Below are 25,116 nucleotides of genomic sequence, written 5' to 3'. Positions count from 1 at the left end.
GTTATAGAAAAAGGAAAATGATACTTGAACAACCATTTTTGACAACATTTAGACACGCGCACACGTGTCAAAATCTGAGTGGTCCATTTTCATTTAATTTTTCCAACTAGACCACTCAGATTTTGACACGTGTGCCCGTGTCTAAATGTTGTCAAAAATGGTTTTTCAAGAAACATTTTCCATAGAAAAAACATACAAAAGCAAAAAATGAGCTGAAAATAAATAAGACCACTTGTTAGTTTGATTGTGTAGTTGCCACAGAGCACAGAGCACAGAGCACAGAGTAGAGAGTTGTTTTGTGTTCACTGCATCGCATTCTCCGCCATCATGCAAGCGCTAAACTCGCTCACCCTCCGCACTTCTCCCTTGGACCCGCTTCGCGCTCCCAACAATGCTGCCAACAGAAGAGCTGCCGCCTCCAAGCGCGTCTTCTTCGTCTCCGCCACGGCGGCGCCCAAGGTCTCTGCCCCGCAGCGCCAGAAGGACCCCAAGAAGCGCGTGGTGATCACCGGAATGGGCCTCGCGTCCGTGTTCGGCAACGACGTCGAGGGTTATTACGAGAAGCTCCTTACCGGAGAGAGTGGCATCACCGCCATCGATCGCTTCGACGCGTCCAAGTTTCCCACCCGCTTCGGCGGCCAGATCCGCGGCTTCTCTGCCGAGGGCTACATCGACGGCAAGAACGACCGCCGCCTCGACGACTGTCTCCGCTACTGCATTGTCGCCGGCAAGAAGGCCCTCGAAAGCGCCGACCTCGCCGCGGATAACCTCACCAAGGTCTCTCCTTCTCTCAGATCTATTCTTTTTTCGCATTTCTCGGTTTTTTCTTTCCGAAGACAATTTTGTTTGACAAAATCCTGTTCAGGATACTAAATGTAAACACTTATCCAAATAGTAATTTGCCACGTTATGGGAAACTACTTTCACTAGAATCTTATTGGAACCTTGTTTAACTTGAATATCTGATTTTCTGGTTCTTCATTTTTCTTATGGAAACCCTATTTAACTTGAATTTCTGATTTCTGATTCTGTGTAGCTTGATAAGGAGCGTGCGGGTGTTCTAGTGGGATCCGGAATGGGAGGCCTAACGGTGTTTTCCGACGGTGTTCAGGCTCTGATTGAGAAAGGGCACCGGAAGATAACGCCGTTTTTCATTCCGTATGCCATTACTAACATGGGTTCGGCTTTGCTTGGGATTGACCTCGGGTTCATGGGTCCTAACTATTCTATTTCCACTGCTTGTGCTACCTCCAATTATTGCTTTTATGCTGCGGCGAACCATATACGGAGAGGGGAGGCTGATTTGATGATAGCGGGTGGAACTGAGGCTGCCATCATTCCCATTGGGTTAGGAGGTTTCGTCGCTTGCAGAGCGCTTTCCCAGAGGAATGATGACCCCAAAACTGCTTCAAGGCCGTGGGATCAGGGGCGTGATGGCTTTGTTATGGGTGAAGGTGCTGGAGTTTTGGTATGCTTACGTTCATCTTGTGTGTTTCTTAGGTCCCTTTTCAATGAACTTTTCCATTAACCCTTGTAAAGAAGAAAAAAAAAGGGGAAATGAATTCAACATTTGACCTTATAGTAGCTCATTTCATTTTAATTTGTCATTTTCTCATGATGTAATCATTCAAGTACTTAGGGAGAAGTTTTTCTGAGTAAGGACTTTGTAAGTATAACTGTAGGATCTTTATGAATTTATTAGAGTGGTAAACTACTTAGAAAGTAACACTACCTTTTTAAGTGTGCTTATTCCCTATTATCCCATGTAATCTCCTTTCCCTGTGAATGTTGGAGGAAATTGCTATCTTGTATGGGTTTTTGTTCTATGGAGGCTAATTGTTAAATCTTATAAGGTGTACTATGAATTGATAGGTGATGGAGAGCTTGGAACATGCCATGAAGCGAGGCGCTCCTATAATTGCTGAATACTTGGGAGGTGCTGTTAACTGTGATGCTTATCATATGACAGATCCAAGGTCTGATGGACTTGGTGTGTCTTCATGCATTCAGAGCAGCCTTGAAGATGCTGGTGTGTCACCTGAGGAGGTAATATTTTTCTCCTTGTGCTACTCTTCTTTTTGGAGCTAATTTTTTTCTTTTTTTCCTTCAAAAGGATAGGAGGTTTCCCTTCTGCAGTTTTTATTATGGTATTTGTCTTCAAGAATTCTTCCTAGTTAACTTTACCTTTCTGTTATCTTGCGTGCATATTCCATGTGTTGTCAATATCTTTGTAGTATGGTAGGGGATAAACATAGCATATATATAGAAATGATAAACATTAGATGACGTATAAAACATTTTTACTTTGCCAGTGCATAGACCTTTTTTTTTTTTTTCAGATAATGAATATCCAGCACTCAATTAATAAAGAAAACCAAAATATCAAAGTATTTAAGTTAGTACAAGTGAAAATTGTTCATAAACAACCACATTAAAATATAGCGAGGTAAAACTAGTTTTGAAATTCAGAAAGAACCCAGTTGTAAACATTTTCAGCTTAGACACACGGGATAATCAAGTGGATACTCAAACATTCCGAGTTAATCAAACTTTGCACAGTTCCACCAAGCTAGTGAGGGGAGGCACAACAAAAGTCAGCACTATAGGGAATGAGAGAACGTACACCACCACAATTTCCATATGACCTAATTTTAAACTTTCAATTAGGTTAAGTTCAACTACAATGCACCAATGTTGGGGTACGGTCTTTGTTGGGGGTTGTGATCGTCATAGGCCTGTTGCAGATTGTGGGGTTGATCATGTTTTGCAGAGGTAACCTCTTAGGTTGTTTGACCTTGTTCCTGCACCAGTAATGCAGATGCAGCAGAAACACTGAGCAGGGTTGTTTCTCAATGCCCTTGTAGCTACCCCTAAACGTACCAATATGACACACTTGCTATAACACAGTAGAGAAACCCACCTTTAAACAGTTATATGTGTGTGTGTGTGTGTGTATATTTTAAGTACAGAAATTGAGACTTTTGCTGAAGTTGATAGCCTGGCCTCAAACTTGTGAGTTTAAGTAATGTACAAATATAATAAAAGATGACTTTGCATGTTATTCAACTTGTTTTTCTAAGAGTTCAAATGGGCTAACTTTCGAATTTGCAACACCTCTTTTTGGTGCTGCTACTTGTCTTCCATTTTGCAATTTTCATTCATCTTTTTTTCTCGTAATCATGGGTATGATTCTGGTATTACAGAATTACACGGATTTTAGTAGCAAAATTGTCAAAAACCATGATTGACGTGGTAGTAATTGTCGTGATATATTTTAGGATGTTTTTATATTTGATGGGCTGTATTTATGCAACAGTTATGTGCTGCATTTATTAGGTTTATTTATGTATGATTGATCCCGTAATCATAGGGATCTGTTTCTTAGAATTAACAGTCTGCATTTCCTAAAATATGCAGCTAACCCATGTATATTTATAGAGGTTAATAACCTCATAATGAGAATAAGAAAGAAATAATATTCCTTCTAAATTTGAAATGGTATCAGAGCTCCCGATCCCTGGGAGTCTCTGACCGTGCCACCAAACTGCAGCCGCAACCTTCATTGTTGCGCGATCTGTAACCTAAAATCGCAGCCTTTATTGTTGCGCCCCGGAGCTAGCCTTCATTGCAGCGTAACTCCTTCCACCTTGATTCCTCCTTGTTATGGCTGAAGTAGTGAATCTGGAAACTGGGGACAGTCCCCAAACCACTGGAGAAATGCAGAATATTCATTCCACTTATAGGTTAAATGGGAAGAACTATCTCAAATGGTCTCAAATCATTAAGACCATCTTGAAAGGTAAAGGGAAGATCAGTCACCTGACTGGTAATGCACCAGATGAGACTGATCCCAAATTCAAATCATGGGATGAAGAAGACTCCATGATCATGGCATGGCTATGGAATTCAATGGTCCCAGAAATCAGTGATACCTTTATATTTCTGAAATCAGCAAAAGAAATTTGGGAGGTAGCTGAACAAACTTACTCTAAGGCCAAGGATGCTGCTCAAATTTATGATGTAAAAGTGAAGACTGTGACAACCAAACAGGGAAATAAATCAGTAACAAAATATGCCAATCAACTCAAGTCTCTATGGATGGAACTGGATCACTATCGCGTTATAAAAGCAAAATGCTCAGAAGACTCTGCAATTCTAAAGGAGTATATTGAACGAGATAGGGTCTATGATTTTTTGGTAGGCCTAAACCCTGAATATGACCAAGTTCGAATCCAAATCCTGGGAAAAGAAAAGGTTCCAGGGCTTAATGAAGTGGTGGCCATTATCTGGAGTGAAGAAAGCAGGAGAGGGCTGATGCTGGAAACCTCAACCACCGAAAATTTTGCAATGATAGCTGAAGGAGGAACAATCATGATTGCCAACCAGAAACAAAACTGGGTTCCCAATATGGAGAAAAAACATAAGGAGGTTTGGTGTACTCATTGTAATAAGCCACGCCACACAAGGGAAAAGTGTTGGAAATTACACGGAAAACCCCCAAGCCGAGAATGGGGGCTGAAAGATGGAAAACCCCCTTACCCAAATACTTTTCCACGTATTTCCCATGTCCTGGCAACAAGAAAATTTCTACCGCAGATGGAACCCTTATAACTGCATCCGGACAAGGAGAGGTCCAACTAAGCCCATCCATGACCTTAAAAAATGTCCTTCATGTCCCTAAACTATCCACCAACTTGATTTCCATACAAAAACTTACCAAAGATCTTTCATGTAATGTTGTCTTTTACAGCAACGCTTGTATCTTGCAGGACAAGAACTCGGGGAGGACGATTGGACATGCTAGAGAATGGAATGGCGTACTACATGGAGAACCCTAATCTGCCTACCAAGAGTCTTATATCTACATCCATCATGACCAATAAAGAGAAAGCTCAACTTCATCATTACCGGCTAGGACATCCATCATTCCGTGTTATAAAAGCGTTGTTCCCTTCCCTGTTTAAAAATTTAAATGTGGAGAGTCTCCATTGTGAGGTGTGTGAGTTTGCAAAACACAAGCATGTACCTTTTCCCATTAGCAATAAGATGAGTTCTCTCCCGTTTTCTCTTGTTCACACTGATGTATGGGTCCTGCCCATGTTCCTAATATCTCAAGTGCTAAATGGTTTTTAACATTCATTGATGATTGTACCCGGGTTACTTGGGTGTTTTTATTGAAACAAAAATCTGAAGTTAGCTCTATGTTATCCAATTTGTCTCAATGATTAAAAATCAATTTGGGGTCAGTATCAAAAGAATTAGGTCTGACAATGCCAAGGACTACTTTAACCTTGTACTAAACTCTTTTTGCCAAAGGGAAGGGATAATCCATGAGTCCTCATGTGTAAACACACCTCAACAGAATGGGATTGCAGAAAGGAAAAATGGGCACCTATTAGATCAAACTAGAGCTCTACTTTTTCAAAACCATGTTCCTAAGAGATTTTGGGGGGAAGCCCTTCTTACTGCCACCTATCTAGTTAATAGGTTACCCACTAAGGTTTTAAACTCTAAAAGTCCCATGGAAGTTCTATCCTCGTTCTACCCACACTTAGATCCTACAAATAACCTTCAACCTAGAATATTTGGGTGTGTATCCTTTGTGCATATTCATAGTAATGAAAGGGGAAAGTTGGATCCTAGGGCTGTCAAGTGTGTCTTCTTAGGGTACTCTACCACACAAAAAGGGTACAAATGTTTTCAACCCCTCTCAAAAAGATTCTATGTGTCAAGAGATGTCACCTTCAACGAACAAGAAAGCTACTTTAAACAGCCTCATCTTCAGGGGGAGAATGTAAGACAGGAAGATGAGACTCTCATGTCCCCAAATATGACGTTTGGACCTGAAATTGGCCCAGAAATTGACCCTGAAACTACTCCTGCACCTGAACCAGCAAAACAGCCTACACCTGCATCTGATGGAGGCGGAAAGTTTGGGAAAAATCTGGTATATTCAAGGAAAGAAAAGGCCATTCCAGGATCCGGCAATGTCCAAGAATCCAACCCACCGTCACTGCATGAGGTAACACCTTCAAATCCTATAAATTTAAGTGATTGTAATGAGCTTTTGTCTGAAAATCTAGAAGCACAGGTGGACCAAACTCTGGACCTGCCCATTGCCCTTAGAAAGGGAACTAGAACATGCACCCAACAACCACTTTACCCACTGTCAAATTTTTTATCCTTTGAAAAATTCTCTCCTACCCATAAAACTTTTCTCACTAACCTCAACTCCACACACACACACACCTTCCTCTGTATCTGAAGCATTGTCTGACAGGAAATGGAAACATGCCATGGATGTGGAAATGGATGCGTTAAACAAAAATAGAACCTAGGAACTTGTCACTCTACCTCCTGGAAAAAAACCAGTTGGATGTAAGTGGGTATATACAATAAAGTATAGGGCCGATGGGACCATTGAACGTCACAAGGCAAGGTTGGTAGCTAAAGGCTTCACTCAAACCTATGGAGTTGATTACTTGGAGACATTTGCCCCGGTTGCTAAGTGAACACGGTCAGAGTAATATTGTCATTGGCAGCTAATAATGATTGGGATCTGCAACAATTTGATGTGAAGAATGCTTTTTTGCATGGAGATCTTGAAGAAGAAATATACATGGAATTGCTCCCTGGTTACAATGATCGGGTTGCTGCTGGAACTGTTTGCAAACTAAGAAAGGCTCTATATGGGCTAAAACAATCTCCAAGAGCATGGTTTGGAAGATTTACCAAGGTCATGACAGGTCTGGGCTACAAACAGAGCTAAGGAGATCACACATTATTTATCAAACATTCAGTTTCAAGGGGAGTAACACTTTTATTAGTGTATGCAGATGATATTATAGTAAGTGGGGACGACAAGCAGGAACAACAAGTGTTAAGTGAGTGTCTTGCCACTGAATTTGAGATCAAGACGCTAGGGAAGCTTAAATATTTTTTGGGAATTGAAGTGGCTCATTCCAAGAAAGGGATCTTCATATCTCAACAAAAGCATATTACTGATCTGCTCAAAGAAACAGGGAAGACAGGTTGCAGACCAGCAAGTACTCCAGTTGATCCAAATATAAAATTGGGAAGTATGGAGGAGGATATTGCGGTGGACAAGGAAATGTATAAAAGACTTGTGGGCAGACTTATTTACTTATCTCATACTAGACCAGACATTGCTTTTGCTGTAAGTCTAGTCAGTCAATTTATGCACCAACCAAAGGAAGCTCATCTACAAGCTGCCCCTAGCATTGTTCAGTACTTAAAAGGAACCTCCGGAAGAGGAATTTTGTTCACGCGGAACAAGAGTGTAAGTCTTGAAGCATATACAGATGCGGACTATGCAGGGTCAATTGTAGATAGAAGGTCAACCACGGGATACTGCACCTTCCTCGGTGGAAACTTAGTCACTTGGAAGAGTAAAAAACAGAGTGTAGTGGCTAGATCAAGTGCTGAAGCAGAATTTTGTGCAATGGCCCACGGAATATGTGAACTTCTATGGCTGAAGATTATATTGGAAGACTTGAAGATAAAGTGGGACGAACCTATGAGGTTATATTGTGACAATAAATCTGCAATTAGCATAGCTCACAATCCGGTTCAACATGATAGGACTAAACATATTGAAGTCGATAGACACTTTATCAAGGAAAAACTTGACAGTGGCATGATTTGCACACCATATGTGTCCACTCAGAACCAACTTGTGGACATCCTCACCAAGGGCCTGAACTGCAGTAAACTTGAAGGGATTATATCCAAGCTAGGAATGGAAAACACCTATTCACCAGCTTGAGGGGGAGTGTCAAAAACCATGATTGACGTGGTAGTAATTGTCGTGATATATTTTAGGATGTTTTTATATTTGATGGGCTGTATTTATGCAACAGTTATGTGCTACATTTATTAGGTTTATTTATGTATGATTGATCCCGTAATCATAGGGATCTGTTTCTTAGAATTAACAGTCTGCATTTCCTAAAATATGCAGCTAACCCATGTATATTTATAGAGGTTAATAACCTCATAATGAGAATAAGAAAGAAATAATATTCCTTCTAAATTTGAGAAAAATGATAAAATGATTAATATACAGCATGTGTAATTATGGTTCACCACAGCCCTTAATTTTTTTCTGAGATTTAGTTCAGTGTCTCTTAGAGTGATACCAAGTTCGAATGTCTGAGAAACACAACTATTAGAACATAAATCAAAGTATGTATCTGAAATTAAGGCCCTGAGCAGTTGCAACTTACACAAATAATCCTTTAATATACAGTTACTCCCTCAATTTTCCAAGAGAGAGGGGCTTAAGCTACCATTGGAGCTAAAACGAATTTTGTAATGCCATCGTTTTTCTGTCAGTTCTAGAAGTTAGTCTTAATGTCTGTTATTTATATGTTGTTTCAGATTCAGTCATACCATAAATTTGCAAAGTGAAAGTGTGATAATTTTTTCTTTTCAGGTCAACTACATAAACGCACATGCAACTTCCACTCTTGCTGGCGACTTGGCAGAGATTAATGCTATTAAGAAGGTTTTCAAGGACACTTCCGGCATCAAAATTAATGCCACCAAGGTACTATCACGCTAGTGGCTTTATTATGCTGGTGACAGCTTTCTGTTTTCTTTTATATTACAGAATGTTATATTGGATTGTTTCATTGTCGGGGAACTGACATATGTGCTCTTCATTTTGTATCAGTCTATGATAGGACACTGCCTTGGTGCAGCTGGGGGGTTGGAAGCCATTGCCACTGTTAAAGCCATAACAACAGGATGGCTGCATCCAACAATCAATCAATTTGTACGTTTACTTAATTCTTTTTAGGGTTAAGATTAATTTGACTGACTGCAAGAACTTTTGTTATTATAAGTTGTTATTTGTTAGTGTTTTTTGATCCTTTATTTAGCCATGTGGGATCTATTTATTAGTATGGCAAAGTTGTTTCTCAAAATAATTGAAAATCGTACCTAGGAATTTGCAGATGTCATCAACTTATTATGAAGATGTGTGAATTATTTCATATATTACACTGGTAATATAGGGATGGTTAGTTTGAGGTCCGCGGATTATCTGAACCAGATTCCAGTTAAAATTATGTTAGTATTAATTATCATCAATCATCCTAGTTTTAAAAAGTCGGGAAGTATTGTTTTATGTTGCCGCGTGACTGGTGGGTTGGGGCAGAAATAGTTGCGGACTTGTGTTTTTAGTCGTTATGATTACCCGCACAAGCTAGCAGTTATGAAAATATTATGATGTCCTTGCATTATCCCATTCACAGTACCATTCGTTTTTATTTTCTTGCTGCATTGTTTCAATTTTAGTGTTACAATGTAACCTTGGTCTTGAGTGCAGAACCCAGAACCCGCAGTCGATTTTGATACAGTGGCAAATGTCAAGCAGCAGCATGAAGTCAATGTTGGTAAGATTTTAAATAATTCAGTAGCCAATTCCTCCACAGTCCGCTATAATTGGAACAGCATGATTGATTCTTTTTGTATTTCAGCTATTTCAAATTCATTTGGATTTGGTGGACACAACTCTGTGGTGGCATTCTCTGCTTTCAGGCCCTGATTGCCCAGCTTCACTTGTCTATCTACACTTAATGAGGAACACGGGTTTAAGTTTTTTGAAATTTTGTTCTCTCTAGATCACTGAGGCTGTTTATTCTGATTGAGCCATCTCATATAAAAGCCGTAGGCCTGTAGTTCAGTTTGTGCTAATTGTGACTTGACAGTTAGCTATAAGTCTGTTTTAATGAGTAGAAGTTTTTGAATGTAGCTGGAAGTCTTTAGTTTGGAGGTATACAGAAGGATAAAATGCCAAATGAGCAATTCTTCACCATTCTTCCTTATTGTTTGAGTAAAGATATTTTTCATCAGGCTTGTATCTAAGATACTTGCTGATTGCTATGAATCTTTGTAGCATCATGGGCTTTATTTCAATCATTCATGAGTTTCAAGATAAATACTTTGCTTTTTATGCATTGTTAAGGTAACAATTGAAGATTATGCTAATAAATATTGTTTTTAAATCAATTATCACAAAAATAAAGTCTTGCCGTTCATAGGCAATGCATCATTAGACTTTATATTTTCTACGTGAACTTCTAAATTAGATATCGAATATTTATATTCAATTGAGGCGATGTTATTAAATTGATTCAATCCTGTCAAAAGAAAAGAGAACAGTAAGTTAAAAGCTAAAATCTATTGAAAAGTGAAACTATTAAACATGAGTCTTTCACCCTACACCACCTCAAGTGTTTCATTCTACACCTTCAATTTTTTTCAAAATCCTTATTACATCCCTAATTAAAATGTTATTAAATTTTTAAATAATTGAAAAGATTCTTTGGCCATTTGACCAAATTCTTAACAACTTTCTCTTTCTTCCACCCTCATTTCTCATTCTTCCCATTTCTCTTTCTCTTTCAGATCCCACTTTCTCATTTAAATTTTATGTATATTATTAATAAAATTTTAGTATTTCATACATTTATATTTATTTTAATTAATTAATTATATTTTGATTAATTTTTTTATTTTAAATTATTTAATGTTTTATTTGTTTTATAGTTTTTTAATTTTTTATAATTTTAAGATATTTAGTTATTTTTTTAATGAAATATTAAGATTTAATAATTACATAAATATTTGAATTAATTAAATTTATATTGAATTAAATAATTTTTTTGTAATTAATTAATATTTATTTGGATTAATGAATTAATTAGTTTTATTAATATTTTTTGTTTATAATTATTTAATGTTTTTTTGTTTTATAGTTTTTTAAATTTTTATAATTTTTATAATTTTAAGATATTTTATTATTATTTTAATAAAATTAGGATTTTATAATTGTATAAATATTTTAATTAATTAACTTTATTTTGAATTAAAATTATTTAATATTTATTTTAATAATATTTGTAAATACTATAATGATACTTTGAAAAAAATATGAGACTAAAATAATGAATTAAAGTAAAGTAGAGGAAAGCAAATAAATGTATAGGTATCACGCTTCATATATATATATATATATATCATATCGGATATGAAAATTCTTTGACTTTGGTTTTTTATTAATTTCGGATATGGAAATTTGATTTCCTTTTTATCGGATATCGACCTTTGATATCGACATTTGATGAAGTATAAATCAGATTTTGATATCCGCAAATTTTTGATATCCTATTGGAGTTCAATATATGATTGAGTTTTTATTAGATTTTGAATTCCATTAAAATCTGGAACTTTTGTAATGGATTCTTGTACGTGAGAAACTTCAAAAAAATCGGTCTCTAACTCTAATGACGAACACCAATATAGCAGTGTCTCCACCACACTTTTCAATAAACAATCTTTCTCAAAAACCACAAAAAAAAAGAAAATAAAAAGGGTGCAAAGAGATAACAGAGAAATGAAGGCGACTGCGAGAGAAGAAAATATATAAACTTCCACCCTCAGCTCATGATCAACCACTTAATTCAATAAAAATATTTACTTCTTATCAACCTCATTAATCATGAGGATAATTCTGAAAAATAGAAATACAAGATAAAACAAGGTGTAGGATAAAACACCCATTAAACATTTATATTTTATCTTTTGTTTATCTGTCATTACTTTTTTCTATCATTATTTCTAATTTGGATTTAGTTTATATTATTTTTATTATAAATACGATTTTTATATGTAATTTTTCACAAAAAAGATTATTCCATACTTATTTTTCACTATAGAAACAATTGAAAATAAAAAATAAGTTAATTTTCTATAAAGCTGGGTTTTATTAATTTATGATAATTATTTATTCTTTGGTATCACATAACTTTATTTATTCATGACAGTATATTTAATTTAATTGAAGTGTTTTGTAGTACATAAATATAATTATCAAATTCTTTATATTTATTTTTAATAGCATATATTCAAAAAGTTATAACACGATGTATAACGAGTTGTTTTTAAGATGAAAAGCTTGTCCAATACAACCCACTTTATATCAGGTTGGATTAAAATTTTAAGCCTAGCTCGTTGGATGATTGATTATGAATTTTAAATCATTGAATTTAATAAGGGACATAATAGACTCCATCAATTTTAGGTGCTTAGAAGTTGCAACAAACACTAAGATGTAAATTAAAAATGTTGAAGTTGTAGACATGTTTCAAAAATCTTAATGCAAAATTCTTAAAAAAGAAACTTGCCAATATTATTCTAAAAAATAAAAAATTATTTATTAACAGGATATGGAATTAAACATTTTCATGGGACATTTTAACGAATAGATATCTTTTGTTTTCAACAAGTTTGTCTCTGAACCTAAGAAAGGAGGCACCGAAAATATGTTTTGTGAGCAAGTCAGCAACTTGAAAACGAGTTGAAAGAAGATGAAGGAGTTTTGTTGAACTCTATCACTCACGAAATGTAGATCAAGCTCGAAATAAGCAAGTGTGCATTACAGGATTAGCAGCAAGGAGGACAACACCGAGATAGTCAGTATAGATAGTTGGAACTGGAAGGTAAAGACCAGGAACCTTTGCTGCTGGTCTTGAAACCATAAGACCTCTTATTGTAAGAGTTCTAACGAGGATTGTTGCGTGAAGAAGAACGACCACCAATTTGAAAATCGATTGTTATTTTTGGATTGATGAGTATTAGGATTCCAAAAAAGACAAAGCAAGATTAGTTTGAGAGTTTTAATAGAAGAGTTTTATAATTCTGGTTTAAACACCACGTAATTAGCATAACAAAATGACAGCACAATAGAGGAATCTTTTCGGTTATTTCATTTATGTTATTTTAGTGGACATTCTAAAGCAACAATGAGTTGTTAATAGATAGTACAAAATATGTCTTTATACTCCAAGATTTTAGGTCACACCTATTCTTTTTGTACATACTATATATATGATGTAATCATTGAAAATCAATAGACTAAAATTTATGCAAATTGCCTTTTCTTTTATTTTCTGTTATGGTATCAAGAGCTCTCTAAAAGTTCAAACTTTTTCTAGCTTACCTCTCTCATGGCCGATTCAGGCTCCTCTATAAATGAGGAGGAAAACATTCCACCTCCTCCTCCCTTTGTTGATCCTAACAAAAATCCTTCAAGCCTCTTCTACATACACCCAAGTGAGAGCCCTTCATCTGTTGTGGTTTCTCCACCTTTCTCTGCCAACAATTTCTAGTCATGGTCTTGTTCCTTCTGAATGACCCTTATTTCTAAAAACAAGACGGGCTTTCTCAATGGCCCCATCCCCATCCCAGAAACCACTGATCCCTTGTACCCCTCTTGGGGAAAGATGTAACACTCTGTTAATGTCATGGATTCTCAATTTCCTTTGTCCTTCAATTGCTCAAAGTGTTGTGTTTCTTGAGCAAGGCACTAATGTCTGGATTGACCTTCGCGAACGTTTTTCTCAAGGAGATTTGCTTTGTGTTGCTGAGTCACAGGAAGAAATCTATTCTCTCAAACAAGTTGCGTTCTCCATCACCAACTTGTACACCCATCTTAAATCACTCTGGGAAGAGTTGGACAACTAATGAACTCTGAGTCCTTGTTCTTGCTCTGCTCGCACCTACCATTCACAGGATTTCATCATTCATTTTCTAAAAGGACTTGACGACCACTTTGCCATGGTTCACTCACAAATCTTATTACTTGACCTTCTTCCCTTTGCAAATCGTGTTTTCTCCATGATAATCCAACATGAGCGCTAACAACATAACCCATCTTCTTCTTCCATGGAAACCAATCCCTTCATCAATGTTGTCTCTGGTAAAGGCTGAGGCCATCCACAACAAAGGGGAACAAAACAAACTTGCAAATGTGAATTATGTGGTCACCTCGGACACACTATTGATTCGTGCTTCCAGAAAAACAACATCACTCCGACAAAGTGCATCCATTGCGATCGTGTTGGACATAGCAGCGATATGTGTTATACCAAGTTTGGCTATCCTCTTGGACATCCCAAATACCCAAGAAAGCTACGCCCTTTCAACAACCAGAACACCTTTGGTGGCGGCGCCACACCCGCTGGAGGCACCATGAATAATGTTACTGCCTCTTCCTCTTCAGATGTTGTATAGGCCCTAACTCATGAAGGAGAAAGGAAAGAAACTTCAACTCTGGGCCAAGGTCTTCACATTATTATGGCCCAATTCCAACAACTAATGAGTCTTCTGAACAAAGCTTCTGGATCTGGTGGGGAAACTCAGAAATCCCTTTGTGAAATGAAATTATATTGAATCACTTTGTTGATACACCCTTCTCCTTAATCCTATATTTATAGGATTTAAGTGAATGGAACACATCTCACACACACTCAGATACAACACATACACACTCACAGCTCACATACACTTAAACACAACTTAAACACAATAATCAATAATTCTAACACTCCCCCTCAAGCTGGAGCATACAAATTGTATAAACTAGCTTGGAATAGATTTACTCAGTGTTGAACTAGATGATTTGTCTTCAAGAGTGTGAGGCAAACATAAATGGACTAACAGCAGCTTGTGAAACTTCAACTTTAAAAGTGGATGAAGGAGAGCAGTGGTGGACAATGACAAGTAGCTGAAAGCTAAGAGCTAAGAGCTACAAAACTGCAGGGACTACACTAAATCCTCATCAATGATGGATGGGTGACAGGATCAACAATAGTAGCTGAAATCTACAAAACTGCAGGGACTACACCCATATTTATGTGACTTGCAGTGTCTTGGAAACGTACTCCCCCTTAGTGTGAACGGCGGAAATGTGAAATATCACAGTTGCTGGACCACTAAAACAAAACAAAATATTAAGCTACAATGCGAAAACAAAAGCATTAAAGATCTAAAGACATGTTGGAGGTCCAAAATTCTTTGCTGGACAACTCCCAAGTGGTGATACTTAGCAGTGTATCACAAGAAGATTGGGCTAAACTCTAGCCCAAGAAGAACTGACGCAGTTGCGTCTGTTTGAGACGGTAGCGACTGCAGCGACGGTTGACTATGCTGGTGCCGACTGCGACAAACGGTGCTTGGACAGCGGCAAACGGTGCCAGACAGAGGCAAACGGTGCCGGACAGAGGCAAACGATGCCGGACAGAGGCAAACAGTGCTGAATAGTGAAGAACGATACGGACAGCGGAAAACGGTGCCTGGACAGCGAAAAACGATGCCTGGACAACGGAAAACGATGTTTGGACAACGACAAACGACGCCTGGACCATCAAATTTTGAGTCGATCTTGCTCAAGATCACATTCTCAAACCTAGACTTTTCATCTCTAGCCAAATCTTTCTCTGTAACACCCACTGCTAGAATGTCCCCTTCCCATTCCGTCACATCAACATCCTTAGCAGTGAAACAAATTTCCAGTAGAAGAAGTCATTTTAAACTTAGAGAAGAAAAGGGACTTAGGGTTCCAAAAACGTGAGGGAGAAAACCCTAGGTATGAGCCCAAGCCAACAAAACGGAGAAACAGGAACCAAAACACTCTCAAGAAGCTCCGGCGAGACGATCTGCAGTGATGCGATGAAACTCCGACACCGGGAAGGCGGCGCGTGCAGAACACGCGGCCGAGACTGGCCAAGAAGAAGCGGCGCGTGACAGCTAGTGCGGAGGCTTCGAAGGACGGGACCACTAGGGTTGGGTTGCACTTCTCAAGGCGCACCTAACCCTTGACTTCGCCGGAGCAAACGACGTTTGGCGACGGTGGCGGCGACAGACTGGCCGGAAAGAAGCGCTGTGTGGCAGCTGGTGTAGAGGCTTCAGAGGACGGGACCACCAGGGTTGGGTTGCGCTTCTCAAGGCGCACCTAACCCTTGACTTCGCCGGAGAAAGCGACGTTGGGGGACGGCGGTGGCAACGGCGACGACAGCGGTGGAGACGGTGGCTGGCGATGGTCGACGACAGAGGCGACTGGCTGCTGGTACTGAGTGTGGCACAGATTTAAGAAGAAGAGAAAGGGCTGCCCACTGAAATTTTAGGGGCTGCCGGCAGCCATGGCGGCCGACCACCGACAGACAGCAAAGACCACCAGAAAAGATCAGAGAACCTGCTCTAATACCATGTGAAATGAAATTATATTGAATCACTTTGTTGATACACCCTTCTCCTTAATCCTATATTTATAGGATTAAGTGAATGGAACACATCTCTCACACACACTCAGATACAACACATACACACTCACAACTCACATACACTTAAACACAATAATCAATAATTCTAACACCCTTCAAGGGCCAATCTTTCTCACTCAAACCCAAACCAATCTCACAACTCTGGTCTTGGCAGTAGGTTTATTTTTTCCATTAACACCACACACACACTTAATAGTTTTTAACACATCATACCATGGGTAATTGATTCCAGAGCCACTGATCACATAACAACTTCATTAGATCATTTTTTTAAATATTCTGAAATCAGCCATTAAACATCAATTTACCAAATGGGTCTACTGTTCGAGCCCATATATTTGGAAGCATACAATTCTCTTTGGATTTCATTATCCATGGCGTTCTTTTTGTTCCAAACTTTACTTTTAATTTATTATCTCTTCCTAAATTATTAACTATTGCTCCTTGCCATATAATTTTTTCAAATGAGTTCTCTAATATCCTTTGTTAAATACAGGACATGAACACATTGAGGATGATTGGTTCGACTAACTTAAAGGAAGAACTTTTTCATTTGACAATCGAAAAGGAAAGGAGTCCATCTACCAATAATGCTACTCCCACCACCATTAATAACTCTAACCTTTGGCACTTTAGATTAGGATATTTATCTAGTAGCCGTCTTAATGTCTTGAATCAACAATTTCCTTTTATTTTAAAGGGTTCTCATGAAATTTGTGACATTTGTCATTTAGCTAAACAAAAGAAGTTGCCTTATTCTCCTAGCTCTAGTAGAGGTTCTAAGATTTTTGATTTGATTCACATCGATATTTGGGGCCCCTTTTCCAAAACATCTATTCACGGGCACAAATATTTTCTATACTTGATGATTTTAGTAAATACACATGGGTTGTTCTGTTAAAATTAAAAAGTGAAGTGAAAACACATATACAAAAATTTATTAACTTGGTTGAAAATCAATTTGAAACCACAATTAAATGTATCCGATAATGGACCGAATTTTTTTCTAAAAGACCTTTTTAATTCTAAAGGAATAATACATCAAACTAGTTGTGTTTACACACCTCAAATAATGGGAGAGTGGAATGCAAACATCAACACATTCTCAATGTTGCTATGGCCCTCATGTTTCAATCCAAAATTCCATCAAATTTTTGGTCCTATGCCATAAAACATGCCGTTTTTCTCATTAACCGCGTTCTCTCACCCATCATTTCATATAAAACGCCTTTTGAACTTCTAAATAAAGTTACACCCTATTTTTCCATGATCAAATCTTTGGTTGTTTATGTTATGTATCCACTCACAATCAAATTCATAAATTTGAACCTCGATCTAGAAAATGTGCTTTTTTGGGTTTTCAAAATGGTACAAAAGGATATGTTATTCTAGACATTACTACAAGAGAAACATTCATGTCTAGAAATGTTGTCTTCCATGAAACAATTTTCCCTTTCCACACACCTCCATTACTCTCTACACCCATAACCCAACATACCCTAACCATAGAACCAAATCCAGATTCTCCATCCACACCACCCAGAAAGGCCTTAGAACCTCAAAGAACCAACCCAAACACGCTTTCACATTCACTAGAACGAAGCTTCTCCCTTTTCCCTAAAACCACGACCTCCAACCCTAACTCTAGTTCACCAGAAATTCAAACCCGCCACACACCATCCCCAATTTTCGTGCCACCACCGTGCCGTTTAGAACGCGACACCCATCCTCCTCCATACCTTTCCGAATACCAATACAAGCTTTCTTCCCTTAAGTTCACACAATCATCCACAAGGTGCTCACATATGATTCAAAGCTTTCTCTCATACATAAATGTCTCCCCTTCCCATCATCGTCTTCTCCTGGCCATAAATTCTGAGCGTGAACCCGCTAGTTTCTACGAAGCAGTGAAGCACCAGTGTTTGCATGACGCCATGCAATGTGAGATCAAAACCCTCGAGTTGAATCACACTTGGGATGTGGTTGAGACTCCTCATTATGTTCGACCCATAGGTTGCAAGTGGGTATACAAAATCAAGAGGCTGCCCGATGGAAGCATAGAGCGCTACAAAGCGTGATTGGTAGCAAAGGGGTATTCACAAATTGAAAGCATCGACTATTTCGAAACATTTTCCCCAATCGTCAAAATGACCACTGTTCATATAGTCCTTGCCTTAGCTTCTATCAACCACTGACACATCCAACAATTAGATGTCAGTACTGCTTTCTTCCATGGAGACCTTGTGGAGGATGTGTACATGGAGATGTCATTGGGATTATCAGGATACCATTCTGGTCAAAGCTGTAAATTGTGCAAATCCCTCTATGGGCTAAAGCAATCAAGCAGGATATGGTACGAAAAGTTATCTAATTTGTTGTTGACATGTGGTTATAAACAAGCTCATGTTGACCATAGTCTCTTCACCAGAAGGCGTGGTTCAGATTTCACTGCTTTGATAATATATGTGGATGATATTGTGTTAACCGATAACTCTGTTCAAGAAATCAACCACATTAAGCATATTCTTCACAACAATTTTCATATCAAGGATTTAGGAAAGCTAAAGTATTTCCTAGGAATTAAAGTGGCTCACTCTTCAAAGGGGATTTTACTCTGTTAACGCAAGTACTGCTTAGACTTGCTTATAGATTCAGGAATTCTTGAATGTAAACCCTCCTCCCCTTCAATGGACAGTACTCTTAGGCTTCACAATGATGCTTCTGGCTATCTTGATGATCCATTGCCATATAGGCGCCTTGTTGGCAGATTGGTGTATTTGACGACAACTCGCCCTGATATTACTTTTGTAACACAACAGTTGAGCCAATTCATGTCAAAACCAACCAAAACTCATCATGTTGCAGCTATGTGTGTTCTTCGTTACCTTAAAGGTTGCCCGGCTATAGGTCTCTTCTTCCCTAGAATTTGTCCTACTCAAGTTTCTGGCTTTAGCGACACTGATTGGGCAACATGTGGGGACTCAAGACGTTCCATCACGGGTTATTGTTTTTTTATTGGAAGTTCTCTTGTCTCATGGAAAACTAAGAAACAAACCACTGTGTCCCGATCATCCTCCGAGGCTGAATATAGAGCCATCGCTTCAGCTACTTGCGAGTTACAATGGATCATTTATTTGCTCAAAGATCTCCATATTTCCCTTTCTTAGATTTCTCTACTTTCATGTAACAATAATAGTGCCCTTCACATTGCTGCAAATCCAGTGTTGTACGAAAGAACGAAACATCTGGATATAGATTGTCACATTGTGCGTGAGAAATCCTAAGAAGGCTTGATGACACTACTTCCTGTTCCTTCTTCTAATCAACTCGCGGACATCTTCACAAAAGCCTTATCTCCACATTCCTTCAAGTTGAATTTATCCAAGTTGCAATTACAAAACATTTTTGCACCTCCAGCTTGTGGGGGGCCTAATAGAAGAGCCTTATAATTCTGGTTTAAACACCACGTAATTAGCATAACAGAATGACATCACAATAAGGAATCTTTTCTGTTATTTCATTTATGTTATTTTAGTGGACATTCTAGAGCAACAACGAGTTGTCAATAGATAGTACAGAATATGCCTTTATCCTCCAAGGTTTTAGGTCACACCAATTCTTTTAGTGCAGACTATATATATGATGTGATCATTGTGAATCAATAGACTGAAACTTATGGAAATTGCCTTTTCTTCTATTTTCTGTTAAGTTTTGTTAAATAAACTTAAAGTTAAAAGGATTAGAATTTATAATTTTGTTTTAGTTTTATTGCTGTCTCGTTTAAGTGTCATATTGTTAGATTCAGCTAGTTAGGTTAGGATATTTTGGTTTAGTGGAATTTGTATTCTGCTGATAGAAGTCAACTGGATATTTCAATTGTTTTTGTTTTTATTTTTTTGTATTGTGACAACTCGATTAGTTAGTGGTTGTTGATATTTTAGTTTTGTTTTATTTTTGGTTTATGTACTTGGCACTTGGCTATTTAAAGCCAACAATAGTGAATACAAATCACCCCCTCAGTTTTACAATAAACATCAAAAGTGAGTGTAGTGACCTTTATTCAATAAAGATAATATCTTTTATGTGTGCGCAGCGGTTCTTTATTCAACAAAGTGGTATTATAGTTCATTGAGTATCGAGTAGGAGAGAAAAAAAGAGAGTCCTTCTAAAATCCTAAGATGTTTGTGATATAGTGGAAGATGGATTCGAGGGACCCAATGAAGACGAACATCTAACGACAACACAAACTACTACATTAAACAGAACACGTATCATAGATGGGTCAACATTGTACTTTTTGTTCAATGTAGTGAAAGAAGCAGGTTTTGAAAAGATAGTAAAGGCAACGTTAGCAAAACTGGCATGAGAGATTCTGAAAGTTTCATACAAAGGAGACACCCGCGTGAGGCTATAATAAACTTATACATTTATTTTATTGCAAAATAAAGGTTTGACCATGCTTTGCTTCTGTTTCAGTTTTCCGCAGGCAAGGCTAATGATAACGGTTGATTTCACCGTTATTTGGGATTAAATTTTGATAATAAATGAACCCTTTTTGACTTAGAAACTTGCTAGTTCTCTTGCTTTTAGCTTATTTTGGTGAATAAGAGAGTTGAGGTTATACTTGAGGATTTTATCACTAAATTCCCTTGATTTTGTAGGAAACTGGGATGAATTGGAAGAGGAGTTAAATTGTCAAGAAGTTGGAACTCAGAAAGGACAAAAAGAGCACCAGAAGAGAAGGCTGCAGAAGGTTGCAGGATGCTTGGGCACCTTTTTCTGGGGCCCTGGGTGCTGGTTGTCTTGCAACCACGCTTGGGTGCCCTTTTCTGGATCCTCAGCGCTGGAGGTCTCGCATCCACACCTGGGCGCCCTTTCAGAGACGCTGAGCGCCAATCTTTAAGTATCGTTTCACGCCTGGGCGCCGTTCCTAGGGCTCTGAGCACCATTTCTCTCGCAACCTTGCCTGGGCACTCTAAGTAGGGGCGATGAGCGTTGGCGATGTTGGCCGATGATCCAATTCAGCTGTATATAAGGACTTGCACGTCCTAGAAAGGGTATCTTTTGACAGAAGTGACACAAATTCAGATTTTTCCAACTCTCTGGAGCCATGCACGTCCTATATGCTTGTTATGTTTAACTCATTCATGGCATGATTTGTGGTCTTCTTTGTTGTTGAAAACCTAGAAACCTAGAACTAGGGAATTTCTCCCAGGGGAACTATTGCCTAGACATAGGGATAGAACACTTTGTTGTCTTAAGCTTCCGTTCGTAATGCAAAATTAATTATTAGGGATGCATGACATTGTGGTCTAGTAATTAAGGATAGTCTTCTTTCGCCAAGACATCGGGTTCTAAGTAATTTAGAAAGTGACATTGACATTTAATAAAGAAGAAGAATTCTTATATACATGAGGGTGACTAGGTGAAATCTAAACCCCAACAACATCTTCATCTCATAATACAAACATCATCATTCACTTTTGCCTTTCTCTTCAATTGATCAAAATTGCATTCATATTTACTTTCTTGTTTTTGCATTTAAAAACCCTAAATTGTTCTTCAAAGTCTTAATTAGTTAAGTAATTGCATGACTGTTTAGTGTCGTGAGTCTCTTGGGAAACGATACTTGGTCTTACCATTTATTATTACTTGATATGATTCGGTACACTTGTCGAGGTCTTAACAACTAACGTTGCAAAAATGTTGCTTCCACAAGTTTCAAGATTTCTACGCACTGCAGCTCAACTACCCGCAAAACCAACGAGTTCTCTTTCTCTCACATTGTTGAGCTCTCCCTTTCCCTTGCATAGATTTTTCCATAGCTTCTTTTCAAGTCTCTTTTTCTCTTATTCTGGGTTTCACTCTTTCTCATTTTAGACATCCTTGCTAGTTCTGAGATTCTCATAAATTCTGAGAAGTTCTTATTGTATTTTGGGAAGCTTGCGCAATACACCGCGGAGAAATCCTTAAGGACATTAATCTACACGCCTCGAGAAATCCTTTGTTCGTGATTTTTATTCTTTTATTGTCAGCTTCTATAACAATATTAAGGACTTATGGCTGACAACAACAAATCAATCCCATAGAATTAGAATATTGTTTTCGGAACTCAAACTGTCTTCGTGAAACCCTTCCGGATGTATCAAAAATCGAAGTCTTCTCTGGTCAGAATTTTCGGCATTGGCAAGAATGTGTGTCAACCCTCTTAGACATGTACAGAGTCGCCTTTGCTCTTTCATCTTCAAAACCTAACTCCAATCTCTTTCCAAATTCGAAACAAGTTGAAGTTGGGTTGATGCTAACAAGGTATGCTGACATACTTTACTTAGTGCACTCTCTAACGATTTGTTTGATGTGTACTGTTCCTATAAGTAGGCGAAAGACATTTGGGATTCGTTGATTCTCAAATACACTGCTAAAGATATACTCAGGCAAAGGTTTATTATTGGGAATTACTATCGTTGGGAAATGGTTGAAGACAATGACATAAAGTCGCAAAGCAATGATTACCACAAGCTGCTCGAAGATATCAAAGCGGAGAACGTTCTTCTACCATATGAATTTGTTTCGGAGCTTCTGATCGAAAAACTGTCACCTTCCTAGACTGATTACAAGCAAGAAATGAAACCACAAACACAAGCAATTGTCACTTTCAGAGCTGATCACTCACATAATTATTGAAGATACCAACAGGAAATAGTGTGTTGTTGTGAGAGCCAAAGTTTTGTATGCAAAAGCAAACATGGTAGAAGACAAACCTATTCCAAAAAGGTACGAACACAAACCTGATCACAATAGGAAAAGTAATTTTCAAAAATATCGCCCTAACACATCTAACCCCACCTTTAAGAAGAAAGGTAGCTAATATAGTCGAAGGAGATGACATTATTGCTGAGGTCGTTTCTCAAGTAAATCTGATGACCAATATGAGAAAGTGGGTGGTAGACTCTGGTGCTATCAGGCATATCTGTGCAAACAAAAGTGCCTTTAGCTCTTACACTAGTGTAGGGGATGGAGAAGAACACGTCTACTTCGGTGATTCCAAGACCACTCCTGTTTTGGTAAAAGGAAAAGTTCTCAAAAGTCACATCTGGAAAGACTCTGGCCTTGAGTGATGTGCTACATGTGCCATCAATCAGATTTAATTTAATCTCTGTAGCACTACTAGGAAAAGTGGGGGTTAAAGTGTCATTCGAGTCTGACAAGATTGTAATGACAAAAACTAATGTTTTTGTGGGGAAAAGATATTGTGATCAAGGTATCTTTATGCTTAACATTTCTGAAAATATTAATGAATTGTCTTCTTCTGCTTATATTGTTGACTCATATTATATATGGCATGCTAGATTAGGACATTTGAATTCTTCCTATGTTATGAAATTACAACGACTAAGATTAATTAATATGCATGATAAATAGAGTAGTAATTATGATGTATGTGTAGAATCTAAAATAACCAAGAAAACATGTTATTCTATAGATTATCAAACTGAATTGTTAGGGCTAATTCATACTGATCTAGCTGATTTAAAACAAACCATGTCTAGAGGAGGTAAAAATTATTTTGTAACTTTTATAGATGATTACTCTATATACACTAAAGTGTATTTAATCAAACATAAAATTGAAGTCTTTGATGTGTTTTAACCTATAAAGCAGAAGTGGAAAATCAATTAAATAAGAAAATTAAGAGGATTAGATCAGATAGAGGTGGTAAATATGTATTGTTTAATTACATTTTGTATTAAGAAGGTATAATCCATGAAGTAACCCCACCATATTCACCTGAGTCTAATGGAGTAGCTGAGAGAAATAATAGAACTCTTAAGGAGATGATGAATGCGATGCTTATTAGTTCTAGTGCACTTGATAACCTTTGGGGAGAAGCCTTGCTTACTACGTGTTTTTTTACAAAATAGAATACCTCATAAGAAAATTGGTAAACTCTCTATGAGTTGTGGAAAGGTTGTCAACCTAACCTTAAATATCTAAGAGTGTGGGGGTGCCTAGCTAAGGTGATGTTACCCAATCCTAAGAAAAGGGAAATAGGTTCTAAAACCTCTGATTGCATGTTCTTAGGCTATGCTGAACATAATGCTGCCTATAGGTTTCTAGTTCTTAAAAGTGATATATTTGAAAGTAATTCTATAATGGAGACGAAAAATGTTGTTTGAACATTTTTTTCCTTTAAAGGTTAGTGAGATGTCTTAACCTGTAGATAATAATAATAAAGATGCCTTATGTGAAGAGTTAAGAAGAAGTAAAAGACAGAGGAAGGAAACTTCATTTAGTAATGATTTCTATACCTATCTAGTTGATAATGATCCAAGTACCTTTGTAGAAGCTATTAGTGCTTCTGATGCAAAACAATGAGATAAAGCCATTAAGACTGAAATTGAATATTCAGAAAAATAATACTTGGACCTTAGTAGATTTGCCTAAAGAAGCAAAACTCATTGGTTGTAAGTGGATCTTTAATAAAAAAATATCATCCTGATGGATCTATAGAGAAGTAGAAGTATAAGGCAAGGATAGTAGCGAAAGGTTTTACTCAAAAACTCAACATAGATTACTTTGATACTTTTGCCCCTGTGACCAGGATTTCCTCTATTCAAGTTTTGTTAGCCTTAACAGCCATCCATAAGCTAGTGATACACCAAATGGATGTTAAAACTGCATTTTTGAATGGCGATTTAGAGGAGAAAATTTATATAACTCAACCTGAAGGGTGTGTTGTACCTGGTCAAGATAATAAAGTTTGTAAACTTTTAAAATCTTTGTATGGGTTAAAACAAGCACCAAAATAGTGGCATGAAAAACTAGATAATGTATTGCTATGTGATGATATTTCAAATAATGATGTTGATAAATGTGTTCACTTTAAATTTGAAAATGGTGATTGTGTCAATATATGTTTGTATATGTGGATGACATGTTAACTTTTCGAACATGGAATGAGATTATT

At 37.5% G+C, this 25,116-nt stretch overlaps 2 protein-coding genes across 2 annotated transcripts; both read left to right on the top strand.

Moving 5' to 3' along the window:
• The first annotated feature begins 229 nt into the window (after nucleotides 1–229).
• LOC108319405 (3-oxoacyl-[acyl-carrier-protein] synthase I, chloroplastic) lies at nucleotides 230–9,965 on the top strand. Its single transcript, XM_017550523.2, has 7 exons — nucleotides 230–777; nucleotides 1,037–1,468; nucleotides 1,873–2,046; nucleotides 8,456–8,569; nucleotides 8,696–8,797; nucleotides 9,353–9,419; nucleotides 9,504–9,965. Exons 1-7 carry the CDS (start codon nucleotides 328–330, stop codon nucleotides 9,569–9,571), a joined length of 1,407 nt encoding a protein of 468 aa, XP_017406012.1. The 5' UTR covers nucleotides 230–327; the 3' UTR covers nucleotides 9,572–9,965.
• Nucleotides 9,966–18,835: 8,870 nt separating this feature from the next.
• Nucleotides 18,836–19,315, top strand: LOC108319368 (uncharacterized mitochondrial protein AtMg00810-like). Its single transcript, XM_017550477.1, has one exon. It carries the CDS (start codon nucleotides 18,836–18,838, stop codon nucleotides 19,313–19,315), a length of 480 nt encoding a protein of 159 aa, XP_017405966.1.
• Nucleotides 19,316–25,116: the final 5,801 nt, after the last annotated feature.

The sequence above is a fragment of the Vigna angularis genome, chromosome 1 (genome assembly GCF_016808095.1).
Source record: "Vigna angularis cultivar LongXiaoDou No.4 chromosome 1, ASM1680809v1, whole genome shotgun sequence".
In the NCBI taxonomy this organism is placed as follows: domain Eukaryota; kingdom Viridiplantae; phylum Streptophyta; class Magnoliopsida; order Fabales; family Fabaceae; genus Vigna; species Vigna angularis.
The sequence above is the reverse complement of the archived record's forward strand: the minus strand, read 5'-3'. Positions and strand labels throughout refer to the sequence as shown.

Bases quoted from the DNA above. Each gene is read 5' to 3' on its own strand.
- LOC108319405 (XM_017550523.2), top strand. From the start codon at position 328: ATGCAAGCGCTAAACTCGCTCACCCTCCGCACTTCTCCCTTGGACCCG. The intron at 778-1,036 runs GTCTCTCCTTCT...GATTCTGTGTAG, and splicing joins CCGCGGATAACCTCACCAAG to CTTGATAAGGAGCGTGCGGG. The intron at 2,047-8,455 runs GTAATATTTTTC...TTTTCTTTTCAG, and splicing joins CTGGTGTGTCACCTGAGGAG to GTCAACTACATAAACGCACA.
- LOC108319368 (XM_017550477.1), top strand. From the start codon at position 18,836: ATGGACAGTACTCTTAGGCTTCACAATGATGCTTCTGGCTATCTTGAT.